Genomic DNA, 27,812 nt, shown 5'->3' on the forward strand with positions numbered 1-27,812 from the left:
GTGACAGCAATGATTTATCCATTTTGCAGATACTCTTATGTGGGATTTAGATTTTAAAAAAAAGGATTAGACTTCAAAAATTTGCAAATTAATGAATTAATGAATTAATAAATGTGCAAAAATAGGCCACTGACCAGTTCATTGTAACCACTTAGTTGCCCACCAATGGCAAACAGAACTCTACTGGAGTTAGTGGAGTTGGAGTTTCAGTGTCTTTGAGCTTAGCAAAGTGGTTTTAGTATCTGCTGAACAGCAACTTTCATCTGTCGTGTTTAAACATGTACATGTCCCAGTTTTTCATTATTAGCAAAAGTGTTCAGGTTACATTTTATTTTTGTAATATGAGTAGAATTAATCAAATGGGGTGAAAGCCATCTTACAGTTTCAGGATATTAGATTAAAAAATCCAACCTGATCCCATTTTCACCTTTATTTTGCACTAGATGTGTAGGATATTTATAGAAAACCGATTCCATCATTTCTTAGTGGCTGTCAATCCAGTATCTGCCACGTAAGTCCATCTACAAACTTTAATCTCTCAGCTGCATTTTAGCTCCATCCAGCAGCTTTTGCAAATTCTGCGAATTCCATATAACTATTTAAGTGCTTCATAGCTGCTCAAATCAGAGAATAACAATTCCCTGTACAGATATCACTCTATATAGTCTTCATGAAAAGACTGCTTTAGTCTAAATAAAATTACATAATTACCTCTCCTGGAATAATGTCAAGACTTGTTATATCATAAGAGTAATTCAGAATTCAGATGAACAAGATTAACATTAGAATGCCTGAAATTTGGAGAAGTTCTATTGCATTAACAAGCAAATGACTGTGTCCTTCCAATCAGGCCAAAGACACATAGAATACAGAGAAAAATACTTCTGGATTTTCAGAAGCCCTGCGGTCTCACTCAAAAAAACTCTAGTGCCAGCAAATTGACACATCTCCTGTCAAGCTGCTGTCAGACTGGATCAGCGCATCAACTGAAAGAAAAGTGAAAAGCATGGCAGAGAACATAATGTGATGAAGCTTTGCGTCTTATAATCCATCAACTTGCTCGACATAAACTTAATCCACTCACATCAGCATAAAAACCACTTAGCTCCACTTCCTGAGAGGAAGCTAGCAAATGTGTTTTGGTTAAGGGCTTACATGTGATAACTGTCCATGTCACATCCTATTCCATTGCTCTTCAGCTGAAATGGACATTTTTGATGATGTACTCGCAGCACTTAAAAAAAGTCTATTTGAAAGACTTAAGTGCAGTAGAATCCACCTGATGTCTCCTAAATGAAATACACAGGCTACTGAGATGAAGCTGCTTGGTTCATACCTTGCTTGGTAGGGGGGTACGCATTGGTGAGGAACCGGAAGTTGCCCTTGTTGTACCAGCTGATGAGAGACATGTTGCCCTTCATCTTGGTGCGGTACTGGCCCCGCTGCTGGGGGGCCTCAGGATTGCGCAGCATGGACGGAGGCAGACCTGTACAGTCACTCTTCCTGGTGCTCAGCAGCCCACAGCAATAGATCTCTGAACAAGACAGCGAAAGGAAGACTTACAGCATTTGACTACTGTAAATGTAGTCTGCAGCATAGTCTACAAATAACTGACTGTGTTTTTCTCCAAGTTATTCATTTTTCTGATGTTTCTGAGGAGATGTGAGATAATCCAGGAACCAAAATAAATTGAAAAAGCAGGTGTTTCCAAAACTGTTTAAGTTTAAGAAATGATTAATGATTAATGATTAACACCCACAAGACCTGGTGGACCACCTGATACTCTCAGAACAATGGACTGGCCACTCTAGAGTCCAGACCTCATCATCACTGAATGTGTTTGGGGTTACTTGAATTGTGAAAAGCACAAAATGCAACCAATTTCTAAGACTGAACCTTGCAGGTGTGGAAAATATATATCCCTGCAGAGTTCTTTGAAAAACTGATATCAAGTCAGTAATAAAGATAAAGAGTGGACACACTAAATATTGAAAAATTGAAAAAAGTTTCTTAGAAATTAGTGAAATCTTCTGTTAAATATGTTTTCTTCTTTTTTACAGATGTTGAAAAATAACCATTTTGACTGGCCATAAAGTAAATGAAGAGTAGACTGACTTCTACACAGTACTGTACATCATAGTAGGAGTACATCATGTATTCTGAAAAACTGCCTTAACTGCACAACATTTTCAAAACTTTAAATATCACTGCTTGCTTCCATACTTGTTTGGCCTGTTTAATATGCATGAAACACTGACACAAACTCAACCAATAAAATCAGATTTAATTACAGAACAGTTTTACTGTTCAGTTCTACACAAAGGGACGTCTGAGCTGGTCTGTGTTGTGTATTTAAACAGCTGCTCTCCATATAGTCATGTTAGACACAACACTGACCGCTACACTGAGGCCAGTAAAGATCTGATTATTTCTCACTTCCAGCCTCCTCACCAGATCCAGCCTGATTCTGATGTTCATCAAACGAGTTTGTTTAATAGGAGAGCTGTTTGCCTTGAGGTAAAGAATCTAAAAGAAGGCTAAACTGCCATTTAACCTTGCTGACATGAACACAGTAGTGCTTACAGTTCACTGTGCCCTTGTTCTTCCATGTTGCTCTAATTACCAGAAGGTACTGTATATACCGAAATGATAGAACTAATATATGATGACATACTCCTCTACTGAAAAGTCAAGGTCAACTTTTGACTAGGTCAACAGTTGACTCTCTCCATTTGTAACTTGCTTGTCTTGTTGTGGCTAATTAAAAACTGCAGGGGTGGTGGAACATCAGCTGGAGAGGAGATTAGAGTGAAACAAGGAGAGAGAGAGAGAGAGAAAGAGAGAGAGAGAGAGAGAGAGAGAAAGAAAGAGAGAGAGAGAGAGAGAGAGAGAAAGAGAGAGAGAGAGAAAGAAAGAGAGAGAGAGAGAGAGAGAGAGAGAGAGAGAAAGAACTCTCAAAATGAGACTGAATGAATTACAGTCTGAATATTACATAAAGCCTAAGAAATGTGAACACATCCTTTTGGAAATAACTGTGGTGATGTAATATATTTTATTCATGTAGAACTGATGTATATATTTGAATAAAGTAAAATTAATGTATTCATTTTTTTTTCAGTGCATCTAAAAACATTCAAAACCGAACTTGCCAATGTTACCACACTGAAGACAAGACCAAAATATATTATTATTATTATTATTATTATTATTATTATCATTATTATTATTATTAGTATTATTAGTAGTAGTAGTATATATATTCCTTTATAGTAATTTTTTACATTAATTGTTTTATGAAAATCTTTAACGACAATCGCATAATTAAATAATATAATACTGACTAATACATTTTTGAAAAGTAATTCAGCCTTTGTTTTGTGGGTGTTTCTTCTCTTCAAATGATGCACAAAAATACAATCTGTAGGCTAACAGCACCTCCAATTAGAGAAACGTCCAACGTCACACATGTGCTCATGTAAATGGGTAAAGCCCTGTCTGTGTATTTTATTTATCAAAAAACTAGCCATTGTCTGTTGTTATAGCAGAGCTCTGGAATTCAGTTATTGATGCCTGTTGAATACCATGAAGTATTATATTTTCAGAATTTTACAACCTATCTGAATCACCAGAACACTTCAGATAAATGGAAAATGCTGAATTTTCCTCAGACTGAATGTCACACTCTGGGAAACCCCGGCATGGTTTTTACAATGTATTTTGCAGCTTTAGAGTTAACTTTTCAGTAAGTACTAAAGCCTATCTCTGAATATTACTGGATTAGCCTGTTAGTCATTTATCATCACCTGAGTTAGTTATTAAAAAGCTTTCTTACATAGGAAATGTTTACTATGGTTTCAGGCCTTTTAATTCATTTTTTAATTTATTATTGTGATGGCAAACATACTTGCAATAGTGATAGCCAGCATATTTTCCTCCTCCAAGCCGGTGCCAAGGTACTCAACTTTACAAAGCCTCTGGCTGCGCATGAGTTTATTTTATCAGAGTAGGGAAACGCAGAGCATAATCTGATTGTGAAGTTTTATGAATCGATGCAGAATTTTTCAAGAGAGAATCACCAAGCATCTAAGAATCGATTGTTTTTCTCATCCCCTGCAATACGTTCCAATGGATTTTGACACTTTATTAGGCTGCATTGTGCAATGCAAACCATGACTCGGAGAAGGAAGGAAGAGATAAAGTGATAGTGACATGAAGTGCTTGAGTGCTCACCCTGCTTCTCAAACTCCTGGAACAGGTTGAGGCTCGTGATGCTGGGGCCAGTGAAGATGATGGCACTGCGGCCAGCCAGGTTCTGACAGAGCTGCTTAGCCACCAGGCTGTGGAGCTGTGGCTTCTTCAGGGTGTCCAGACCATCTGGACCAGGGGCTTCTTTCAGATGGACATAGATCTGCAGAGAGGAGGCATTATATGCTCAGGCTTAGTTCACTGGGACTTGTTTCTTATATATGTCATGGTAAAAATGTGCCATATCCTGGTCTGGTCAATTAATCAAGACATAAAAATCTAGACATCATTCACCTGAAACTAACTGGGACAAGCCAGTCTTGGCCTGTTCCCCAGACAAACAACAGCAGTCCTTTTCTCCACTAGACTCAGATCATTATATTAAAGGGCTTGGATTTTCTTTTAGCCAGTAAATACTTGGCCAGAAAAACTGCCCAATTTATTAAGTTATTTTATAGTCAATCAAACTTCAAATACGGAAAGAGACAATAAAAACAACTGTGACTAATGGGAAAGATTAAAATGGGGCTACATTTTTAACTTTTACAGTTCTGTTTTAAAACGCAGGCCTATCTGATATGGAATAACATATTAAAAGCAGTTTTCCAGAACAGGAATAAATGATTAAAATATCACAGGGCAGCAACAAATCATAAATAAAGAATAAATTCTAAGGTTTTCTTACATCTTGTCGTAACCCAAATCAGTGTTTCCCGCTCATAGGCCCCTCCAAGTATATTGACTTATTATGCATAAACAAATGCACACTTCCCCTAACATGAGATGCAATATCAGCTGCTTGTGTTTTCTTTGGTTTCTTTGGTTCGATGCCACATATAATCTTACAATATCGCAAGATAATACACAACTTCTTTCTTTGTTTTAAAATTCCAAACCATATATGCCTTATCTGAATACTCACAATACTGAAATGAATTTGGATGTATCAGCATTTAAAAGTTTGGAGTTACTGTTCAAAGGTTTGGAATTGATGTTTTTAACAATATAAAACTAATTTTGTTGCAGACAAGGTGTATAAAATTACACTAATATGTTAGTCTGGTGCCTCTTCAGGATTTATGATGATTACTAGGACACTAGCAAGTTGTAAATAGAAACAAAGAAAGGTTAGGTGTGTCCAGCTCAGAATAGAGCTGCAGATGATTTTGAAAATGACTGAGAAAGCTGTATAACATTGAGAGGTTAAAATAAAAGTCTAAAAATCTATACTTTGTCATATTTCAAAAGTGGAGATCAAATCTCAAGATAACATGATAAAAATGAATGTAAAGGAATCCCAGTATATTATTTAGCATTTTATTCACTTCTGCTTCACATAATTAATAATAATAATAAAGTAAATGAGTACAAGTTATCAAAATAGTAGTCTAGTTATATTAGTAAAAGTCATAATTATTAAAAGTCAAGATTAACAATCAGACCATGCTACCTAAAGACAACAATCAGGGTAAAAACAACACAGCAGTGGCAGCGTTTCAAAACACAGTAGAAAAGATCCAAATGGTACAGCATATAATCATATTTGTGTAGATTAAGGCACTTCTCTCCTGCCAGTTGTTTGGTTGAGCTCTGGATGAATGGCCTGAGTAAGCTTCAGGGCAGAGAGCATTACTCAGAATGGACAGCTTGTGTTATTGAGGCAAGCCCTTGCCAACACTGGGCCTTAGTGTAAAACCCAGATACATCTCTCTCCAAAGCCATACCTCGACTGCCTCATTACACTCATTCGTTCAGCCTTATGTCATATGACATACACTGTTACTCCATACGGTCCACACTGATACTATAGCTCTATCACGCTGCTGCTTGCTGTTGTGCCCTTTCATTTTAACATTATGTACATAATACATTAGTCTAGAGTTGTTCTCTTCTCTTTCTGCTTCCAAAATGATTAAATGTCCACATTTAAACTTGACTGACTGCCAAGTGCTGATCTGTTGGCAGTGAACTGGCACTATTAGTAAATGGCTGAAGTGAGGAGGAGATCCAGGACAACATAGCAACTATGACTGCAAAAGCACCCTTGTCTTGGTTAAATAAAATGTTCTTGCATCAGTTTGCCAGAAATCTGGCAAATGTCTGTGGTGCTGATGGTTTCAATTCACTGAACAATCCTCTAAAAGAGCTTTTGGAGAATGACAGAGACCAAGGGACTCTCAGCTACAACTGCCAAGTGGACAAGCAGTCTGTTTGGTGGATTTGAGCCACAGTAAAAAATTTCAAGGAAGCATGAAATATATTGTTGCTGCCGGAACAAAACCTTGTATCTTATAATAATGTTTAAAAAAGGGTTTTGTTCCAACAGTGACAGTATAGACCAATCAGCCACCTACTTGTTTCTACACTCATTGTCTACTTTATCATATAGGTCCACTTTGTAGTTCTACAATTACAAACTGAAGTCCATCTGTTGCTCTGCACACTTTAATTATGGAATATTGAAATTTGCCAAAACTACCTACTATGTACAGAGACTGAATTTCCACACTAGGGGGCAGCCTGCATTCTGATTTGATGAGTATTTTAATGCTATGCAATGTACTATCAAAAGCACTGCAGTCACTAAGTGTAAATTATGCCGTGGTCAAGAGCCTAGCTAGTAGCACTGTCTCTACTCTGCTAGCAATGGAAACAGATAGTGACTTTCAAAAACTCTGTAGGCATGCGGTTGACTTGTGCCCTCAAAACAACTACCGAGGCCCACAGCATCCATGAAGGAGGTCCGGCAAAGTGACAGTGACCGGATCAGATGCTCTGTTACGGTTTTACTACAAGGAATTGTATTTTGGTCTACTGGACAAAACTGTTCAAGTAATCCGTGCTCAGTTTCAGGAAAAGGACGTGGAAAGCCTAATCGCACTGAACAACATTCTCAGCTATAGAACACACACTGAAGTGGAGCTGGCATTTGTTTGTCATTGCTATGGATTTCTCAAAGAGGAGATGAGTAAAGAGCTGTCCTTCGTCAACACTACGCAATCAGAGGAAATCAGCTTCGATCAACGATTAGCACTTTTTAAAGAGTCAGATCTAGGTGATAGCCTAGTAAACATCGGTAACCTCTGCAAATTGCTCCTGACAGTTCCAATGAGCAGCGCATCATGCAAAAGGAACTTGCGTCAACTGAAAACTTATATGAGAAACATTGTGAGTCAGAAGAGACTGTCTGACAGTGCAGTGATGAATACTGAACGGGACACTGATGTGGAAAAAACAATCAGTGCATTTGATGCTGTGCCTGGAGGGCGTCATCTTGCACTTCACTAAGGTAGGACATTGTTTATACTTTGATAAATATGGGTTATTTGCAAAATATAGGTTTTACATTTACTCTATAGTTGACTGAGATGTGTCCTTGAGCAAGGCACCTAACCCCCAGCTGCTCCCTGGGCGCCATGGATAGGGCTACCCACCACTCCGGGCAGGTGTGCTCACTGCCCCCTAGTGTGTGTTCACTAGTGTGCATGTACGCAGGTGTTTCACTGCACGGATGGGTTAAATGCGGAGGTCTAATTCCTTTGTGTGCAAGCACAGTTGGCCAATGGTTCTGAATTTGAATTCTAATTTAAACGTTGTCCATAGTCAGGACCCCCACAGGATCATCACAAACACATGGAAGGACAGAAGTGCCTTAATCTACAGGCATATGCTGTGCCATTTGGATTTTCTGGTTTCACACACTGCTGTTTGTGACACATCAAGAATGTGTGTGTGATGGCTGTAAGAATGTGATTGTGGTTACCTGACAGATAAAGCCAGTGGAGCTGCACTGTCGCACCCACAGGCTGAACTTCCTCTTTTTCCTCTTCCGCAGTTCCCTCTCTGTACATGTGGTGATGAAGACGGGGTCCTCATCGATCAGGGGCTCGTGGAGGACCTGAGGGAAAACAAGATGGTCAGAATGAGCACAGTGTAATCAGTGGGACACACACTGCCATTCAACAGTCAATGGTTTAATGAACAGAACTGTGGATGATTCTAAAATGACTGAGAAAACTATATACCATCAAGATTAAGAAACATTTGATACATGACCGGTATCATGATACTCTGCTTTTCTGATATTTGATAAGTTGGAGCAGACAAAAGAAGGAACATTTAAAAATACAAATCAAAAATTCATGATACAATATTGTTATTGACTATTGACTGTTCTACACTGTACTGCACTAAATCCAGTTAAACAGGATTAATTATGCTCTATCTAATGAAACACTGAGTTGGTCAGTGCTCTCGAGATACTGATAGAATCAATGATATGCTCAGAAAAACATACCATCATACAATTTATCATGATACCAAAAAATACTGTTCAAACCATTACAGTATATTATTTATCACTTAAATTTTTGTTGTACCCAAGAGAACAACTAAAACACCTTTTGATGTCCATTTCCTAATATTTACATTTTCACAGTATAAGTACTACTGCATGTCTGGGCCAGTGTGTCATATACAGTGGTACCCAAGTCAACAGTGTTTCAGTGCTGACTCACTGATCCCCGACAGCTGCTCGTGAGTGAAGTTGTACTGAGCAGTGGCTCCCTGCCAGTCGTCGGATCAGGACTGACTACGGAAATTCACTGGGATCTAGTTGGCGTAGCGCGTGTTGCCAAGGCGATGTTGCCATGGAACTGGGAAAACCAAGAGAGCAGATGGTGTTTCATTTACTCATGACAGACCAGCCACTGAGGTGCTGTCTCTCAACTGCACCACACTGGGGACCCTAAAACACACCAGTGATGGATGGATAATGTGAAGCCCTGAACACCAAGCTAATGTGACTCTTTCGTTTCACAGCTGTTCAACCAGAACGTCTATGTAAAGAAGAAGTTAAAACGCAAGCCCTCTGGCACTGACAACAAAAGAACAACCCACGGTTTCAAGAAGAGCCTAATTATCCACACATCTGCTCTTTTACAGCAAATTACATGGTCTCACAGGGGCATTTTCAGTAGGAGTAGCTGGGCCAGAAGGCTGAGCTCTGAGGTGAGGGAGCTGCTTTCAAATCATTACCTTAATTTCTTCACTCTGGTGTTAAAATTTGAAGATCAAGAAAAGAAAAACAGCTATAAAAAAGCACATATTTCTTGTCTGGCACAAAAAAAAGCACCAAGCAATGTTGGTACTGCTCACAAAGTATGGTTGACGATTCTTTCTAATTAAAAAGGAATAAACAAAAAAATCCACAGAGGATGCATTATGATATCGGAATTATTGGCAGTGGCAGATTATTGTTAAAAATATGTTATCGGCACTGGACAGATGTTTAGATTCAAGTGGTCTTTCAAACCAATATTTGATGAATGTATTTATTGCGGTCCAGAAGAGCAGATTGTTTAGGCAATGCTGACCTGCTTGCTAAAATATCTGCATTTTATTTGTATCACCGGATTCATAAACAAACTGTCATTGTCCAGAAAAGACAACATGCATCTCCACTTTTTTTGTTTTTATTTTTCTACATCATTTAAACACAGCAGCTGTCCCTTACATTGTGTGAAAATCTCATAAAGAATGGGCCAACAGAAATGCTCCAAAATTACTTGGAATAAAATCCCATTACATGTATTTTCATCAAAAGCTAAGAACTTTTTTGTCTTCTTCTATAAAGTTACCATTTTGAAGATATGTTTTTGACACCAACAATATGTTACATCTCTCCGTAATGCTAATTCATGTGGATCTCATCCCAATTACTACATTTGTAAATGAAAACATACTGGCATCAACAGATACAATAGCATTCAAAAGTTTGGAGTCACTATTCAAACGTTTGGAATCAATGCTTTCAAATATAAAAAGCAATTTGGTACCAGACAAGTGTATAAAATGGCTCTAATATGTTAGTCCTGATATGCTGTCCTCTACAGCTTTATGATTAGTATTAGCACACCAGGAGGTTGTAAATAACAATAAGAAAATTTTATTTGTGTCCAGAATGTGAACAGATTTCTAATTGATTTAAAACAACGAAGTTGTATAACATTGATAACTGTTTAAATAAACAGTTTAAACTATAAACTGTTTAAATTATAAATAATAAGTTTAAATAAAAATAATATCTATACTTCATCATATTTCAAAAGTAGAGATCAAATCTCAAGATAACATGCCAAAAATGAATGTAAAGAATTACAGCATATTATTATTTATCATTTCACTCACTTTTTGTTAACAGAATACTTGATCTATTGAATACATCATCTACAAATATCTTTTGACAAATTATCTGTAATATTTACATCAGTGTTTGAGTTGTTATTGTATATAAAATTAGAAAAATAATTAATATGGTAAGTAAGATTTTAAATGTTGAAAGCTAGTGTATGTACATGAAAAATTTTGGATATTGGCATGAGCCCAGAAAAAACATAGCAGTTCATCTTTAAAACAAATAGTTATCTGAATTTATCACTGTTTATCTTCATTAGGGCTGCCATGATTAATCAATTCAAACTAAAATAAAGTATAATTTACCTTCTCAATTCATTGTGATAAACGGATGACTTTTAATGAAGTGTTTTTAAAGATTCCTAGTTTATTTTATTTAGTATTTTGAACTTTTTGAAAGGTTATGTATGCTTTGTTGTTGTTTAGTGTGATTCACTCTGATTACTCAACTAACCATCAAAATAATCAATACATTACTCTATCTGATCCTTATTAGTGTAATTTCTGGTTTACTGTTATTCTTCCACAGATTCCTCCACAGAGACACTTAGCTCGTCAGTCTTGATTTCCACTCTGCCACACTGCCTGGACAGAGAGCAATACTGGAACGTAGTTTGGGAAGACAGAATGTGTTTCTTATCCAGACTGAGTAACACTGAGTAATACAGTGTGACAGAAATTGCTTCAGTGTGTCCATGATTTCCACTCTATATCTGGCTATTTGTTTGTATCTATGAATAGGCAGTTCAGTAAATGTACACATCTTATCCATTTATGACAAAAAGGCCTGAAATTAAGAATTCTAGGGAAAGTTTGTCACTCGTGCTTGTTTTAACACTTAAACGTTCACTTTCAGTTACACTGCTGTGGCTTTCTCCTCCTCCAGCCTACAAAAAAGCAGTTCATCTTCATCATGTCCTGCTCTTTTGATGCCACATTAATTCTTGCCCACATTCTTCAGCTTCCTGTTCTCTGCCAGTTCAGCATTAGCCCGTAATCTAAAGATCGCCTCATTTCTGGATAAAGGCGGGGACGGAGTTTAAGCTCTCAGGAAGAGAAGCCGTTTCTGTATCTGAGAGCTGGGACAGGACGTGGCTGGCGGGTCCGGGTGGGGTGGGGGGTGGATTCATGGGAAGTGCAAATGGAATTGGCAGAGTTGGCAGTACTGCATTCACTGTGGCAGGTCAGGGAGGTTATTTATTATTCAGAAACAGAATGCATTATCATTCTGCATCTCATAAGCATCAAATCAAGCACAAGGTTGCTTTCTTTACAGGAGACATCCGAGTTACAAAGCAGCATATTAAAAAACACCAGTGCTGACATTCAGATATAGGACCTATATCCTACATTTTTCTTGTATTTTATTTTTTCCATTTATAACATTTGTGCAGTTTTGTGTACGGAAAAATTGTCAGAATTAAGACATTAATTTAAGACTGATATCTGTAAATGATCTTTGCTCTGATTGGCTGCTCTGTATTGTGTCTCATGCAAAAAGCACTCAGAGCTGAAACACTCCTTAGGACTTCAGGGTGAATGGGCGTGGCTAAACTGCTGTAGGCTGAATAGGTGTTTATGATGAATATGTGAATATGTTACAAACAATGTGAATATCTTAGAAACAATGAATACAAAATGGGATGTTTTTGCAGTTTAGTTTCCATATATGGACTGCATGGACTGTGGAGTGAATTTAGAATTTTACCAGTGTTTATTTATTACTTCTTTATTTCCTTTAACTCCTCTATTTTAAAAAAAAAAAGCAAGGGAAATTCAGTTTTCCATGATATGGGCCCTTTAAAGCAGTGGCTCTTATACCGTCCTCAGGGCCCCAGGCTGGTCTATATTGTTGCTTAATTCCAAACACAGAGGGATAGAGCAAAAATGTGGACCATATGAGGGCCCTGAGGACTAGAGTTAGAGATTATAAAAGAGTAGAGAGATAATAAAGTATTCCTTTATTTCCTTAACAGAATTTTTCCTTTCATTCTTTACTGAAGGTGTTATTATGTTCCATGATAGCTATCCAGAGCAGGTAAACAATCATTATAGAGGTGGACAATATGACAATATTTTATTGTAGATGTGATAATATGAGCATATTGTGCATTTCGTACCGACCAAGAGGAAGACTGCTTAAAAAGAGAGCATATTTTTCCCTGATTAACTGGATTTTGTGCAGTACAGTATGTGAGATATAATATCTAAGATATTTAATAAATCAGTATTATATACTTTTTTATTGCTATTTTTAAACAAGGCACTATTAGTGTAATGTGTCTGTGTGTCAACATATTGAAAAGTCCTTTAAGTATCATGATACAATATTTCTGCCATTTCACCCACCCCTAACTGATTATATAAGGTAATACATGATTATATTCAAGAGTGATATCAACACTGAGTATTTCTGACAGAGAATTATTACAGCGAGTTTATTTTGAGCTAAAATCTGGTCATTTACAAAGAGGTCTGTCAAAGGAAATCATAAAAATGTCACAGGAAGCCTGTAAGCTCCTCAATTGTAAAACAGCATAACTCACCCATGAGGCTCTGAGCTAGAGTTTCAGTAACATTTCCAAATCTCAGCTCTGACAAATAGGCCATCTTTCCAACCATGTAGAGGACTGAATACTCCTCTCTCTTTCTGTCGCTCTCTCACTCACTCACTCACTCACTCACTCCTTCATGGTCGTAGTCGTACTCATAGTGTCCTTTGATCTTTGACAGAAAATGTACACGCTGTGTGGAAATTTCTGACCGTCGTGGAGAGACAGGCTTGGACCAAATCCTGTCACTGACCACATACTCTCAGCAGTCCAATAGGATAAACAATTTTGACCTGTGGAAACCTTGTGGATGAACTGCTAATTATTAAGCCTCCTATTATCTTTGGGGTCTTGGGGGTCAGTTGACCCCAATCAATGTTTAACGTCTCCAAATAAATAATTGACAATTTTTTGCTTCATATTTAATGACTTTTCCTAATTTAATGGGCACAATGGGGTAAACATAACATTAACATGATGATATGTTTTGAATGTCCTGTACACATTTTGTACACATTGGTGTTCTTTGGGGTCAGTTTGACCACAGGCTGTTTAACTGCATAAAACATAAGAAATATCAATATTTCACACACTTGTTTTAAGGATAAAAGATGTTAGTAAATTTAAAGATAACATGAGGGTTAAAGGAATCCATCAACCAAGCATGTCAACATAGCTAACAATGAAATGGACTTTCAATTAGCAATTATCAAGTCATTTGCATAATCCTTACTGCTAGATATTCACCTTCATTTCTCTGTTAGCAATGTTTGCATTCTGGGCTGAACTGCTCCTTTCAGTTCAGATTCCTACAAGCATATCGCTGTTGTCGGAAGAAAACCTTTGTATCTCCAAAACGGTAACTTTACAGGAGAAGGAAAAAACCTACTTTACTTTTAATGTAAGTCAATGGAGCCAGACTTTTTTCCAAGTAATTTTGGGTCATTTCTTTTGGTCCATTCATCATAAAGTTTGCACAGAATGTAAAGGGCAACAGGCATTTTCAAATTATGCCAAAAACTGAAACAAAACAAAAATGGAGATATGAGATTTTCTTCCAACAACAGCGATATGCTGAATACAATAACTTTAACATTGCAGAGTTAAAATACACTTAAAGGGCCCATATTTTAAGTTGTATGCACTCATTGTTTCAAGTTTCAAAACATACCTTAAACTCTCAAATCCAAGCAGAATTCACTGTTTCCATGATTTTTTGTAATGAGGCATAATAAAGGGCAGCCAATCAGAACAGAGTTCATTAAATTTATATTAGTGTTAAAGGCACAGTAAAAAACAGCCTGTTTAAGGGACAGAGAGAGGCTGTTTTGAGACTGTTTTGCTACATAAAACCATATAAATAAAATGCAAGACAAATGTAGGATATGGGCCCTCATATAAGGTGAGTCTAGTCACTTCTTATAATAGCCTTGTGAATAACCTCTGTAGGTTTAGAGACAGATAATTTGACCCTCCTTCTGGTCTCTAAAACTCTGAGTGATGAACCAGAACGTCTGACATGTGGCAAGTCTGCAAGCGCTTCTAATTACAGCTGGAGGGCCAAAGTTTCGACTTAAATCCCCAACCCACTTCCTGCTGGCACAGAAACATGTAGCCGCCTCGCTTGTCCTAGTTTCTGATGATTTAATACAGCCAAGATTTGGTGGGAGTCCCTGGGTAATGTCGTAAGCTGGCTTCTGTCAAGCTACTGCTTAACTTGTTATATGGAAAAAGAAAAGTGAATTACACATTAGAATGGTCTGAGGTTTGTTAACAGCTGTTAACATGTTCTGCTTGTTGTTTGGTTCATCGAAACAAAATCCATCGGAATCAACAGGGTGTTTACTTTAGTTTTCTTTTCCTCAGTGTACTGCTTTAATGTTGAGAAAAACAGCCTCATTAAGACGACGCCTGCTGCTGAAGGAAGTTTCTAAAGTGGCCACATAACAACAGATGAGATCATGTGAACAGCAGAGGACAGACTAGAAAAGCATCACAGTGGTTTGGACGGCTGCTATATAAAACAACTAATTTCAAACCATTTGACATGAAATGATGCGTTATAGAAAAACTTACCTAGATTTCTTTACAGTGGTGGTGAGAGAAACCAGTGGTCACTATGTCTACAATGCAAATATAGTCATTTTACTTACTATCCAAAACAACCAGTGAACCTACATGTGTTTATGTATAATATTGTGAATGTTAAATTAGGGACAAATCAAAAATTATGTGTTCTTAAATGTCCTACTGTGCCTTACAATGTCGTTCATTACCTCTTTGTTCTTTGTCTATTTTTAAAAATATGTTTTAGGCTAACACCTTATTTTAACTAACATAAGACAGTGACATTATGCAGTATATTCAGATATGTTTTATGTAATAATTTCTGTGATGTAGCTTTTAGAGGCATTAAATGCTTCAGATGTCTGATTCCTATCACCACCTTTGTGAACAATTCTGACTCTGGAAGTGTCTCTAGAACAGAGTATTTCACATCAAACAACTCTGAATGACCTTGTTTACATCATAATGAATAAGTTTTGCAGAAATTCACAAAAATTGGTGTTGTTTCCCTTTAATCATCATCCTAACAATGGCTTTCACAACAATGCAAGAGGCTGAAGTTTCTCACAAATTACTCATTTCAATTGTGTGCTTTGAGCATCCTGACCAATCACAGATGATTCAGATGAGAAGCCATGAGCATCTTAGTGCAAGACATTCAAGTGATCCAACGAATATAAGCATTTTGGTCAAAAATACCGCAGGCCCATTGTTATCCACTCCTCAAATGTGTTTTGGATAAATTGCAAGGAATACTGCAACTGCAGTATCTTGTAATGTAATCACAATTTGGTATTTTGCCACCCTAACCCATTTACCAACCTGCATCTGCCTCAGAGACAATCATCCGAACAACTCAAAGTTTCATGACAATAGTAAGTAATAGGAGCCCAACATTCAATATTAACCCCAGAACCCACGTGTGCACTACATACCTGTGTTTGCGAGGGCCGGAAGGTGCAGCTGAAGCTCTGCTGCAGTGAGTCTAGGAAGGGCTGGATCTTGTAAAGACCCTGGTTGCCACCTTGGCTTGAACGGAAGGCCACAATATGGAAGTATTTGAGGATCTTCTCGAAGCGTGCCTGGCTCATCTTGAGCGCTATGCTGCGGTTGCTGAAGAAACCGCTGCTCCAGATGCTCAAGACAGATTCACAGCGGTGCACACTGGTGGAGATGACAAAGCCCAGGAAAGCCTTCATCTCGGCCGGAGTCACATTGGTCCAACCCTCGTCGCTGCCAAAGCGTTCTTGGTATTTCTTGGCGTACATGTTGGTCTGAGTCACCATATTCTGGATCACATTGTCTGGTACAAACAGCTGGAAGAAGTCCATGGCTGTGGCAGTGGCCGGCATTTTCTGGGTAGGACCTGTTTTAGGAAATTAACAGAGCTGAGTCAGTGCGTGCTGGTACAAAAACAAGTCTACAGTGTACTGTACACCATTGTGAACTAAGATTTGAAGTAGAGGAATTAAACTGTATCCCTTAAAGCAACAGCTCAGAGAAACTGAAATTTAACATTAGCTTCACAGCTCCAGTGCAAAACTAAAGAAGCAAACTCCACGTCTTTGATGACTAACTACATTTGGGTGTAATAGGAAAAAACATGCATATTTGACTTTAGTGCTGAACCATCCCTTCAACCTTTCCTTATTCAGGCATGTACTTTTTGCTCCTAGCTGGAAATTACACTTTGCTTTTATTTAAAAGTGACTTGATCAACTGGCAGTGGTACATGATGACAACAGTGCAATGCACTTGTGTATGACATGTGCCTGGGAGTCAATCCCAAAAAGAGTCAACTCTCTGATTCCATTCATTTGGGAATCTACAATCAACTTAAAGGTTTTGGACTCTAATCCACACAGAGACATTTAAGTCAATGACAACACCCCCATGCACACGGACTGTGATACATTATGCTGTCACTGTCTAGACAGCCAGTATGAAAAATGCATCCTTCCACAACAAATGCATCAACAGACTGGCTGTATTTTGCTTTGGACAAAGTGGAAGAAGTAAAATGTTCAATTTGTAACAAAAACATGCCTCACAATCAGTTTCACCAGTGCTGAAATACCTACCTGCCCGAAGTTAAGAGAGGAAAAACAGGGTGTGTTCAGCTAATCCCCAATATTCAGCTAAGTTCATTTAGCTAGCGTTAGCTAACTAGAATTAAAAATACTCACATTGTGTATCCCTGAAGAACAACTGAGTTGGCAGTGCATGATGCCATTCATGCCATTAATCATAATAGTGTATTACGTACTTAATATTGTCCTTTTTTGTTGTCAGATCTCCATGTTTTGCTTTGAGCATTAATAACAAGAACTGAGAAAATTATTTCATGTATTATTGTGTAGATCAATTCAAATTACTTGGAATCGACATCAGAGTCAACTCCAAAATCTCTGTAATGGAACAGCTCTACATGGGCTCCTAGCAAAAGTCACATGTCCAGTCTATTCATTAAAGCACAAAGTATGCTATCTGTACTGGTACTCAGAATCAACAGGCACTTGAGTTTGTGTGCTCTGAGTGCTCCTGGTTGGGAAAAACAATGTCAGAGCCTCTCTACTCAACAAAGCTCGACAAGCTTTATGTTATGATCCTTCACTGCAACTAGGCAACTAGCTTCTCTACAGCCAGTTCACCTGTTCTATCACTGCAGCAAATTCTCTGCACCGAAAAACAACAGCAGAGGTCAACTGCTCTGCATCTAATGAGCTGATGCCCAGTGTCTTCCTAAATGGGCAATCCAGTCTAAAACTAGAGTTTAATATTGTTTATCATCTGACAGAATTCACCATTTCATATTAGTTTCATTCATTACCATTCTCTCTTTGCAGTACCCAGCATGCCCTGTACAAAAACATCATACAATTATTAGGAATTCCTGTGGTGTCAACGAATCCTGACTGCTAGCCTAGCCGCTAATCTACAGGCTAATAAATGCAACCAAGTTAGCATTAGCATAGCTCTTAACATTGTCATCAAACAAAATCATAAAGAGGACAGCAATTCTATCTTTACTGGACAAAGAGACAAATGCCTTTTTTCAAAAATTCAAAAAATGCTTTATACCTTTTTAATCAGAGAAAAGAAGCCAAACTGAGTTAAGGTATGTAGCCAGGTAGCTTTGCTAACATTAGCTTTTAACTTGTTGTCCTCCTCATCGGACAAGTCATTTCTGTCATTTGAGAAATCCGTTCTCTCCTTCATAACGATGATGTTACCACAGTTACCACAGTTATACGGCTGCAATAAGACCTTCCTAGCAGTAATGTTAGCTTTCTGATTTTAGATATTTAAAAACAGCCCCGAAGCAGTTGTAGTTTTTTGAAAACGTCCTACAACCCCAGAGGGGGTCTTAGTCTTTAAACTGGAAAAGCTCACTCTAGAGACTACTGTAGCACCCTAATTGGAGGAGACTAGTCTCAAAACACGAAGATATCTGTTTAAAACATGTTCACTGAGTTACTGCCAGTTTTGCTGTAAAAAAAACACTTACAATTCTGATTCAAGGAGGCCATTTTTACCAGCATTTCATGTTTGTACCACAGATGGAACGTAACTGAAATCCCTTATCAGAGCTACGGTACTAGATGTAGAGTCTTCTAATGATGCATGTAGGTTCTGTCATGGCGATGAAGAGATAACGAACTATGGGACTGTGTGGAACCATGGTAAACAAACTTTGGGTTAGCAGTGCTATCCAGACATCTAGCCCACTTATCTGCATGGCTTAGACGAGAGATCATATTGCATTGATATTGCTATATAGTGCGATATGCACAATGCTCAACACTTGATGTCACAAGGTTAAAGATTCGCGGGCATTACCTTCATCAAAAATAGTTGTTGGATCGATCAAATAGGATCATGATTCATCAAAACACCCACAGAAATGCAAAATCATATTGTGCATCTGATTTAAACATCTTATATATATAAAAATCTTGTGACTGCTTAAAGGGCTCATTGACATATTGTAGCCTTTTGCAATATCAGTGTTCAGGTCAGTATCTTGTGTTATAAAGTCCTTTTTGACAAACACAGCTTGCTTGATTTGCCTGTAGCGGCCGATTTCAGGGCCGAGCATCAGTCCCTACGCATTCCCAATGAGGCTGAGAGGGCGTGGACACCCTAGTCTGTTGTATTAGGACTGTATATAGGGAAGTAAACGATGTCATTATTCTCTGACTAATGCAGAAGAGATGCACAGCCTTCTGACTCACAGCTCTGCCACACCTGTTATTAAATGGTTGAAACTGTTTGCAATAACAAACCAGTGAATGTCAAAAACAGCACTTATTTCCTTCATGATTGTCAAGTGATTTTGTGTCGTCATTCTTCGAATAGGGACAGTCATAAAACAAGGCAATATGATAAATAAAGGTGATTGGAAGACCAAAGACAAACAGCATTTACACTAACAATACTAACTACTGTAAGTGTCTTTTCACAAATAGTTCTTTTAAATGAACCAATCATGAAATCATGATTTCAGGTTCATGAAATCATGAAATAAATGAACCTGTTTCTCAATGTGGCTCTCCTAATACACCATGTCTGTGTGGCAAAATATCATGATATGTATTGTTTATTTTGAAAATATCTTTAAATACTGTGATATGATTTTTTTGCCATATCACCCACCACATGTACGTTTACTGGTCATTTTGAATAGCAAATACAATGACTGCATTTCTATGACTATATATAGTCATATGCAAAGGTCTGCGCTCCTCTGGTCAAATTACACATGAAAATAAGTGAACACATCTTTTACAGAGAACACACTTCTGCACATTTTAATGCACAACTACTGTTTGCTTGCTGAATGTAACCTATTGGAAAAAATAAAGTATAAAATGTGCCATGTGCAAAAGTTATCCCTCACAAAAAGGTCATAAGTTTCAGACTTAAATAACACAAAGGTGGTTTAAACTTCTGAAAGGTTTCAGTGCAGATGAGTGCCGACAACACAACAAGGGGATACAATGTGTGGGGTTTGGCATTATCCCCAACATAGCAGTGTCACGAATATCATCACAAATGATGTTTTATTCAAAATAAACCTGGGTAATCATTAATATGTTAAAGTTACTGGAAACAAACAAATAAACATTCTCATTTGTACAAAAAAAAACATCTCCGGTGTAATTGCAGGTGTTATTATAGATCCCCACTACATCATAGCTGTTGCCTGTGATATAAAGGTCATGAGGTCAACACTGCTGCATTACATTTACCAAGAGCTTCAAGCCCGGCTGAACTTGTAAAGACCCTTGTCAAACCAGTGGCTAATAGAGGTCACTCAAGCAGCAAATAATGAGCGTACATCAGTGCTGTGCGCTGCAAGTCTTATCAGCTAATGAGTATATGCAGTCCAGGAGCAGCCATCACACAGAAAGCACATCAAAACACACTCATCTGTCTGCTCCTTCTCTTTTATCTAATGCGACTAATGGCCGTTCTGTCAATCAGAGGTGATAAAAGGAGCTCAGGCGAACATGAAACAAATAGGCTGCCCAGTTGGGGAAGTAGCTCAAGCTCAGATTAATGTATTCTAAAGAACAGAGGATGTTAAGCTGCAGTGTAAAACCAGAAAATGATACTTAGATCCAGCAGTGTGCTACCTGTTTACGCTCAGCATTATCACACACTTTTAAACATGCGCAACATAACAGGGACCTATCGATATACATCTTTCAGCTCATAAAATCTCACAAAATCTTCGTATGTTGAGGTTCCACAGATTTATCAGCATCCCACCAATAATGCATCTGGAGGTTTGGAGACCTCTCTAGTGTAATTACATGCACATTGCGTTGCAGTATTTTGTAAAGTCAGTTGCGCTCCGGCCCCCGCCCCCGAGCAGATTGATCTGATGATTGTGAGCATGATTTTTGAAGAGAATTCGAAGATAGTTCTGTTAAAGCTTGTAAGTGGGAGGATGTAAGCGAATTAGCTACTGTTATCATCATATCCTCATCAGTAAAATGCTGACTTTGCATTTGAGACCTAAACTTTGAGCCGGAGCTTCTTTTTCACTGTGTGTGTAACGTTAATGCATAAAGATGCATGACATGGTCCGAAAAACTCCCATGAACACTGACCCAACACCTCTGACTTTTAAATGATTATTTCAAGTTTTCCTAGTTTTTTCCTAGTGATGTAGTAAAGCTACTTCTTTTCATTTTAACAAAAAAAGTGGCCTTCTATATATGAAGGCTTTTGTTCTGCTTTAAATGCCACTTTTTTGGCTCATATATATTGTGGGGAGTGTGCTTTACACATACAAGAAATACAAATGCTGTATTATGATTAACCTCCCCTTTTTTAGAAAGAAAATTTGTTTTTGAAGGGGGCTATACATCAGCTGTTATTCTTTTCAAAACTTTTCATATCCAAAAACTGTTACAAACAGATAAACAGCATTTTGGAATGAACCTACTAATTAAGACTGTTAGTCTCTGCTGTTTACTTGAGTTTAGGAATTTGAACATTGAGAACTGACAGTCTTAATTGACACCTGACAGTCATATCAGTCAGTAAAGCACTGCTTAATTAAAACTACTGGAGTCTGGTATCAGAATTTTCAGCTTCTTAAAAATCAGTATCTTCACATCTGTCAGGCCCTTGAGTAGGAAGGCACTGATATTTGAATCGTGAGCCAATGTCAATAACCGATATTTTTCGTGTATATATCCTCCAGTGATAATACAGAAATATTCATAAAATGTAGAAATTGAGAATAGATCTACCTGGAGAGGCGTTACAGAGAAATACAACCTTTATTTTTGTAAAGTTTCAAATGCAGTAAAATGAAAACAATGCACAAATTTTCATCATGGTAGCCCAGCATTGCCTAAACATCCTGCTCTTCCAAAGTACAAGTTAAAAATATTAATATTTTTTAAGCATATATCTGCTGATACCGATATGATTCTGATATCATCATGCATCCCTTCAGTATATGGTTTGTTAATTGTTATCACAATATTAGTTTTTGCAATATTGATATCATTTTTTTAGTCAAAATGATGCAGGTACATTTTTAACCATGTCACCAGTGCATTTTTAACATATTTTAAAAGGCATATTACAATGGCAATGTAGCAGTAAATGCAGCAATATAATCTCAGTATGTAGCAATTTATTCATATCATGCAGCCCTGCTGCACAGTGTGCACAGTCAGAACTCCACATGGCGTCCGTGTCACTGTTGCCCCACGTCCCCAGGGGAGCATGAGAGTAATGTTGTTTTAATGCAGCCACTGTAGCTAAGTACCATAAAGCTGAACCCCTGCAGTATAAATATGATATCATAAGCCGTATGTACACCAAACAGTAACAGCCTTCTACTAGCAATAGAAGTTGAAGTGTTGTGTAATATTTCGCCATTCATAAGCTAGCCATAAGACTTCAGAAACTGCATAAGACAGGTAAAAAAAAGACACCTCATATCTAAGATAGGTTGGAATATGGTTTTGTGACTAAGAACCCTCTCTGCATCTGCCGTTCCATAACCCTGACTTGTTATATTTCCCTTAACCATTTGGAACGAGTTCAAATTTGTTTTACCTTCATAAAACTGGAATGAAATTACACTCATATGACCACACTACCACGGCAGGGTGCTCATCTCCTATTCTATATCCGCTCTTAAGCGCTGTGTACACAAAACACTATGCGAATAACTGTGTTCAGCCAAAGCCTTAACCTAACAATACAGCTATTACTCCACCAGGGAGCTGAATTCTATATATAGCTGTGAACGGGCTTGTGTTGCAGGCAGAATTACACAGCAATGATAAAGTCCTGAGCACAGCTTAAAAAGATTATCTAGCATTTCACTCATTCACTGCAGATTATCTTCTGCAAACTGGCCTCAATTAACATTAAACAGCAGGCCATTAGAAGTCGTGGTGAATTTTCTCTGAGATATGTGGATTTGCTCTCTCAAATGGACTCCTGCTGCGCACTTTTTAAAATAGTGTGAAAAGAAGCACAGATAGTTTGTCAAATGATACCGATCTAACCTCCTAAAGCCTCCTCAGGAGGATAAACCAGGGGAGTGTGTGGCCTTTAGAGCATCTAAACATTAAATTTACAGTGAAATACAGAATCAAATTGCATGTTAGTTTGACAAATAGCATGCGTCTAACCTAAAGACTTAAAGCTGAAGTCCAGCTTTCCCCAAATGCAGCCCACGAGCCAAGATATGTTTGATGTCTGAAGCTTAGCTTTTCAGTGGGGCTTCGAAGCTAATGTAGCTAACAAGCAATGGAAATGTATGATTAGCATTAGAAACTGCACTGAATCATTGTGCTCAGTTGCTAAGTTATCTCAAATAGACTTGCTTAAAGTGATTTCTGACACACCGTTATCTATGGAAATGGCCAAAAACATTAGCATAGCTAAAAACAGTATCAACCATCTTGAAGCCAGAACTGTCGCTATACTTCAGTTTTGTGACTATTATTATCTCAGAGTAAATTGCTGTATATGCAGGTCCAAAAAAGATGATGTAAAAATAGATACTACACTTTTGCAGTAAGACCCAGGATACAGATATTATCGTAGATTTCAACCCTCATCGCTAAAGTACTTTCATTGCAGCATATGCATTTTTTGTGTAATACTGGACGATATGCTAAAGTAATTATTTTTCCATTAAGCATAACCCCCTCTGTCCCTTTGATGGGCTTCGAAGTCCTGCTGCAGTTGGCCGAGTTTCTGCCACTTCCCAGAATGACAGAATGACGCTGCAGGGCGGCTCCTCCAACAGACAGAGCAAGGACTGCTTCGGGTAGAGTGGCAGCCGACCAGGAATGTAACATTTTACAAAGAAATCGTATGTTTTCAGAAATGTACTGTCCGTTGTTATTCACAACCTGTGCAAGAGAACTGGATAGTATTGTTGTTAGGCCTGTGCCCAGTAACACTTAACTGGGTTAACCAGAGTGACAGTAAAACTCATTTATTGCCGTAAATTCTTATTGTTCTTTATTAATACCACATTTTTGGTACCAAAAATGGATGAAATTGTAGAAATGCAGCTGTTGAGCTGCACTGGCTGAACACGTTCTGTTTTTTGTTTTTTTTATTGTTATCCTTCTGTTCAAACTTCTGCACCAGCTGCTTGGCTTTTCTAGTGGCCAGGTCATGCAGGAAAACAACACCTGGATCTCTTCCACAATAGTGGACAGGACACAGCTGTTAGTATTGGTGGAATATTTCTAAAGCAAACACAATCAACTGCTCAGTGTACATTGAAGTTGAGGTGGGAGACAATGCAAAAGCGAAACGTCACAATATTTGAAGACATTTTCACAACACTCAAAACGTATCACGCTATTTAGTTTGATAAGTTGGAAATAGGCCTGTCACAATTATTGCATATGGCAATTATTTGAGCTGACCGCTACAGCTGTGACGATCATGACATTTTAGCTAACAATAAATTGTCATTTAAATAATTGCAATTACCGGTTGATTCGTCTTTTCTTGCTCATTGTTCGCAATTATTAAAATACAAGCCTATAGTGTCCAAAGTGGCTTACTTGCTAGCTATGTTTGCTTAGTAGCTAACACTGGTTGTCGAATCAATACTGACTCACACAGAAATGTCTACAGTTACACTGAATTTTGTGTAGAGTTAAACAAAGTTCTTCACGAGAGGGTACCGAAATCTAAACACACTAATATCTGGCTGTTATGCATTAGAAAAAGAAAATGATAATAATAATTATTCCTGTTTTGTATTTTTTGTCACAATTAGAAAAAAGGTATCAAAAAAAGTTATTATGGTATCGATGTCGAATTGAAAGTATCGTATCGTATCGAATATTTTCAAACGATACCCAGCCCTACTGCCAGCACACATGCAGAAACATTAGAATTAGCCGCACAGCTAACAAATAAAGAATATTTAAAAGATTTATTTGTTTTCATAACCCCAATGATGTCTCAATGAATGCATTAACTGATTTTTTTTCTGTACATTTATTTGTCTCAACCCAACACACCCAATTCACATTTTGTTTATTGCAGCCTAAGAAGACTGTGAAATCTAACAACTGTGCAAAATAACTGCAATCATCCTAAATAACTGTGAGTAATTGTGACAAGTCTACTAACTACAAATCTTTCAACAGTTGTTAGCTTTCAGGATACTATTTTTACATCACGACAAACAGACAGTTAATAGGTTCATGAAGGAATAAAGTGAAATCAGCCAGCTGAACACCTGTACTTTATAAATTGCATACAATGAACATAAAAAAGACAAGATAAGATTTCATGATCATGACAGGCCTAGCTGGAGCAGACAAAAAAGCCCCGGTAGTGCCCTACTTAAAAAATAAAAACTTATTCAACGTTTCACATACTGTGCTGAACTAAATCCAATTAATGAGGGCTAATGATGCTCTACACTCAGTACACTCAAACATTGTTTTTGACTGAGCATAACCTTGTGAAATAGACTTGAATAAGCTGTACTGATCATAATAAGCTGATGCAAGCCTAACATTCAGCCCAATGTGAGAAGACAGACAACAGACTGCAGTCGTTTCAAAGCGCCAAGCGGCCCTGACAGTGAGGTATCATCAGTGACGTGGAACATGCTTTCAGGTGGTTATAGTGTAGTCTACAGTCTACACTGCGATCAGATAATACAGAACGGAACTGCGCCTGTGGCGGATTGGCTTAGGGTACCACCTGTCAGGCGCCGTGTTGGAGACCAAGCCCGGGCCCAAAAAACCCCTCAACCAGATGGCCCGTTTTCCCCCACGGTGAATGACAGAAGTTTCCGGGCCACCACAGCGGAAAGATATGGCATTTATCAACGGCCACAGCTGCTGGGTCAGATCAAGCTTTCAAACAGAGGACTGATGGGGAAGGGTAGCCACAAGGTGAGCCAAAATCAGACACTCCCTCTGTCCAAGCTCTGTCTATGCAAAACATGTAAAAACTGAATTTGAATCCTGCTTCCACTAATGGATCAATATGCGTGTTGTTTATGAACATTTTATATTAGAAATGGAACAATAGCACTTTTTCTTCTCTGATATTGAAATATGGAGTATTAGCTGATACCAGAGTCATAATAAAGAAGAGGGAGACGATTCACTGGTTGAAAAATGAATGAGAACACTCGTAACACACAACATGGCGTCTGTTTACAGGGAAAGTCCCAGCCTTCTGTAAGAAGAGCTAATAAGCTCGCTGGTAAAGCAGCAAGTGGGAAAAGTTCTCCCTCTGTGTGGATGAGCAGCAGCCAAAACAAGCTGAAAAAAAAACGTTTTTTTGTGCATTACTTATGTCAGACGCTACAAAGCATTTATGTGATTTCTGTCAGATTTCATGAATGATTTCAATAATGATTTGAAGCATTAATGTTAAAGTTTCAGGTTTATAGGTCTCTTTCGATTTAAAGAGATTGCAGCCTGGTCATGTATGACCGGAAATAACTGATAAAGATGACAAGCAAGTGAGCAGATTTTCCTATAAACACTTAACTGATATGGATCTATTCTTCTTTATTTAAAAATTACTAAGCTTTAAAATGAGCCATTTTGAGAAGGCCATCCAAAAGTACTATGATCAAACTGCTCGGACATTCTGCTACAGGAAGAAACATTTAGGTAACAGCATGACTTGTACAAAACCGCAACTTTTTTATTCAGTTACGCTTGGTCAAAAATCAGAACACCCCTAATCAGACTATTTAAAAAAAGAACAGTATTTCTAGTGTGGCTAGCTACTTGTTTTTTATTAACTATATGAGGTTACTGTTGTCATCATGTGATTTACTTTACTCTGCTTTCCGTTATGATATGTTCTGTGATATTAGATTTTGAATCAGACTGGATTTGTTCTTTTTTCCTCTAAAATCCGATCCAGAATTTTATGCTGATATTAGCCGACACTATACTGGTTATGTGCTTGTATTTCAGTGTACATTCAGGCTATGTTTCATTTCAGCTTAAAATCTGTATCCACTGATGATGGCCCTATTCCACTTCCACTTTTCCGATTGAAAACAATACCAATCCAATATTTTCTCTTTAGAACTACTAGGCTTCATAATGAGATGTTTTTAGTTAAAGCATTTCACTTAAGATGATCATTTAAAGTAGACTATCATTCTCAAGCTACTAAAACACTCTACTAACCCACAGGAAGAAACACAGCTAATAACATCACATAATGTGAGCAATATTTCAGGCCACATTCGTTACGTAATTAGATCAGATTTATTCTTTTTCTCTTTGATATATGGTCCATCATTTCTGCTGATATCAGTTAATACCCATACATACCAATACACCATCTCTAATATCCACATTTACAGCATGCGTGCACTGCAATAGTCTCATTTTTGTTACAGCCTATTAATACATGCCCAATTAAGTGCACACAAGACATTGTAGGCCTTGTCTTCAAAGCCCTAAAGGCACTACAGTGGGTCACTTGCATGATCGGAGGCTTAATGTCAGTGCTACAGCCAAGTGACTCGTCTTTGTTAACCATGCAGATCTACAGTATGAAGCCCAGGAGCTACACATGACCTATCTATGCCTCCATTGAACCACTGAAAAGTATAGTCTACATATACACAATACAGAGAAGCAAACAGAAGCTTGAAGCACAATATTCCATTTCATGATTACATTGCAGTACACTGCAGATAAAAAGAAACTTAACCGAAAATGTGGAAACATTAGTTTACAGAGAGAAAAC

At 37.8% G+C, this 27,812-nt stretch overlaps 1 protein-coding gene across 2 annotated transcripts in view; it reads right to left on the reverse strand.

Annotated features, from left to right (window-relative positions):
* pgbd5 (piggyBac transposable element derived 5) overlaps positions 1-27,812 on the reverse strand; it is a 38,186-nt gene that overhangs the window by 6,253 nt on the left and 4,121 nt on the right. For both annotated transcript variants that reach the window (XR_005007431.1, XM_036574407.1), the window contains exons 2-5: positions 15,995-16,425; positions 8,009-8,143; positions 4,231-4,408; positions 1,337-1,534 (exon numbers count right to left, since the gene is read on the reverse strand). Coding sequence is in view for 1 of the 2 variants with exons in the window: in XM_036574407.1 (XP_036430300.1) it covers positions 1,337-1,534; positions 4,231-4,408; positions 8,009-8,143; positions 15,995-16,425 (942 nt within the window). In the remaining variant the exon portion in view is untranslated. The remainder of the gene's footprint in view (positions 1-1,336; positions 1,535-4,230; positions 4,409-8,008; positions 8,144-15,994; positions 16,426-27,812) is intronic.

This window comes from Colossoma macropomum, unplaced genomic scaffold (assembly GCF_904425465.1).
Source record: "Colossoma macropomum unplaced genomic scaffold, Colossoma_macropomum, whole genome shotgun sequence".
Taxonomy (NCBI): Eukaryota; Metazoa; Chordata; class Actinopteri; order Characiformes; family Serrasalmidae; genus Colossoma; species Colossoma macropomum.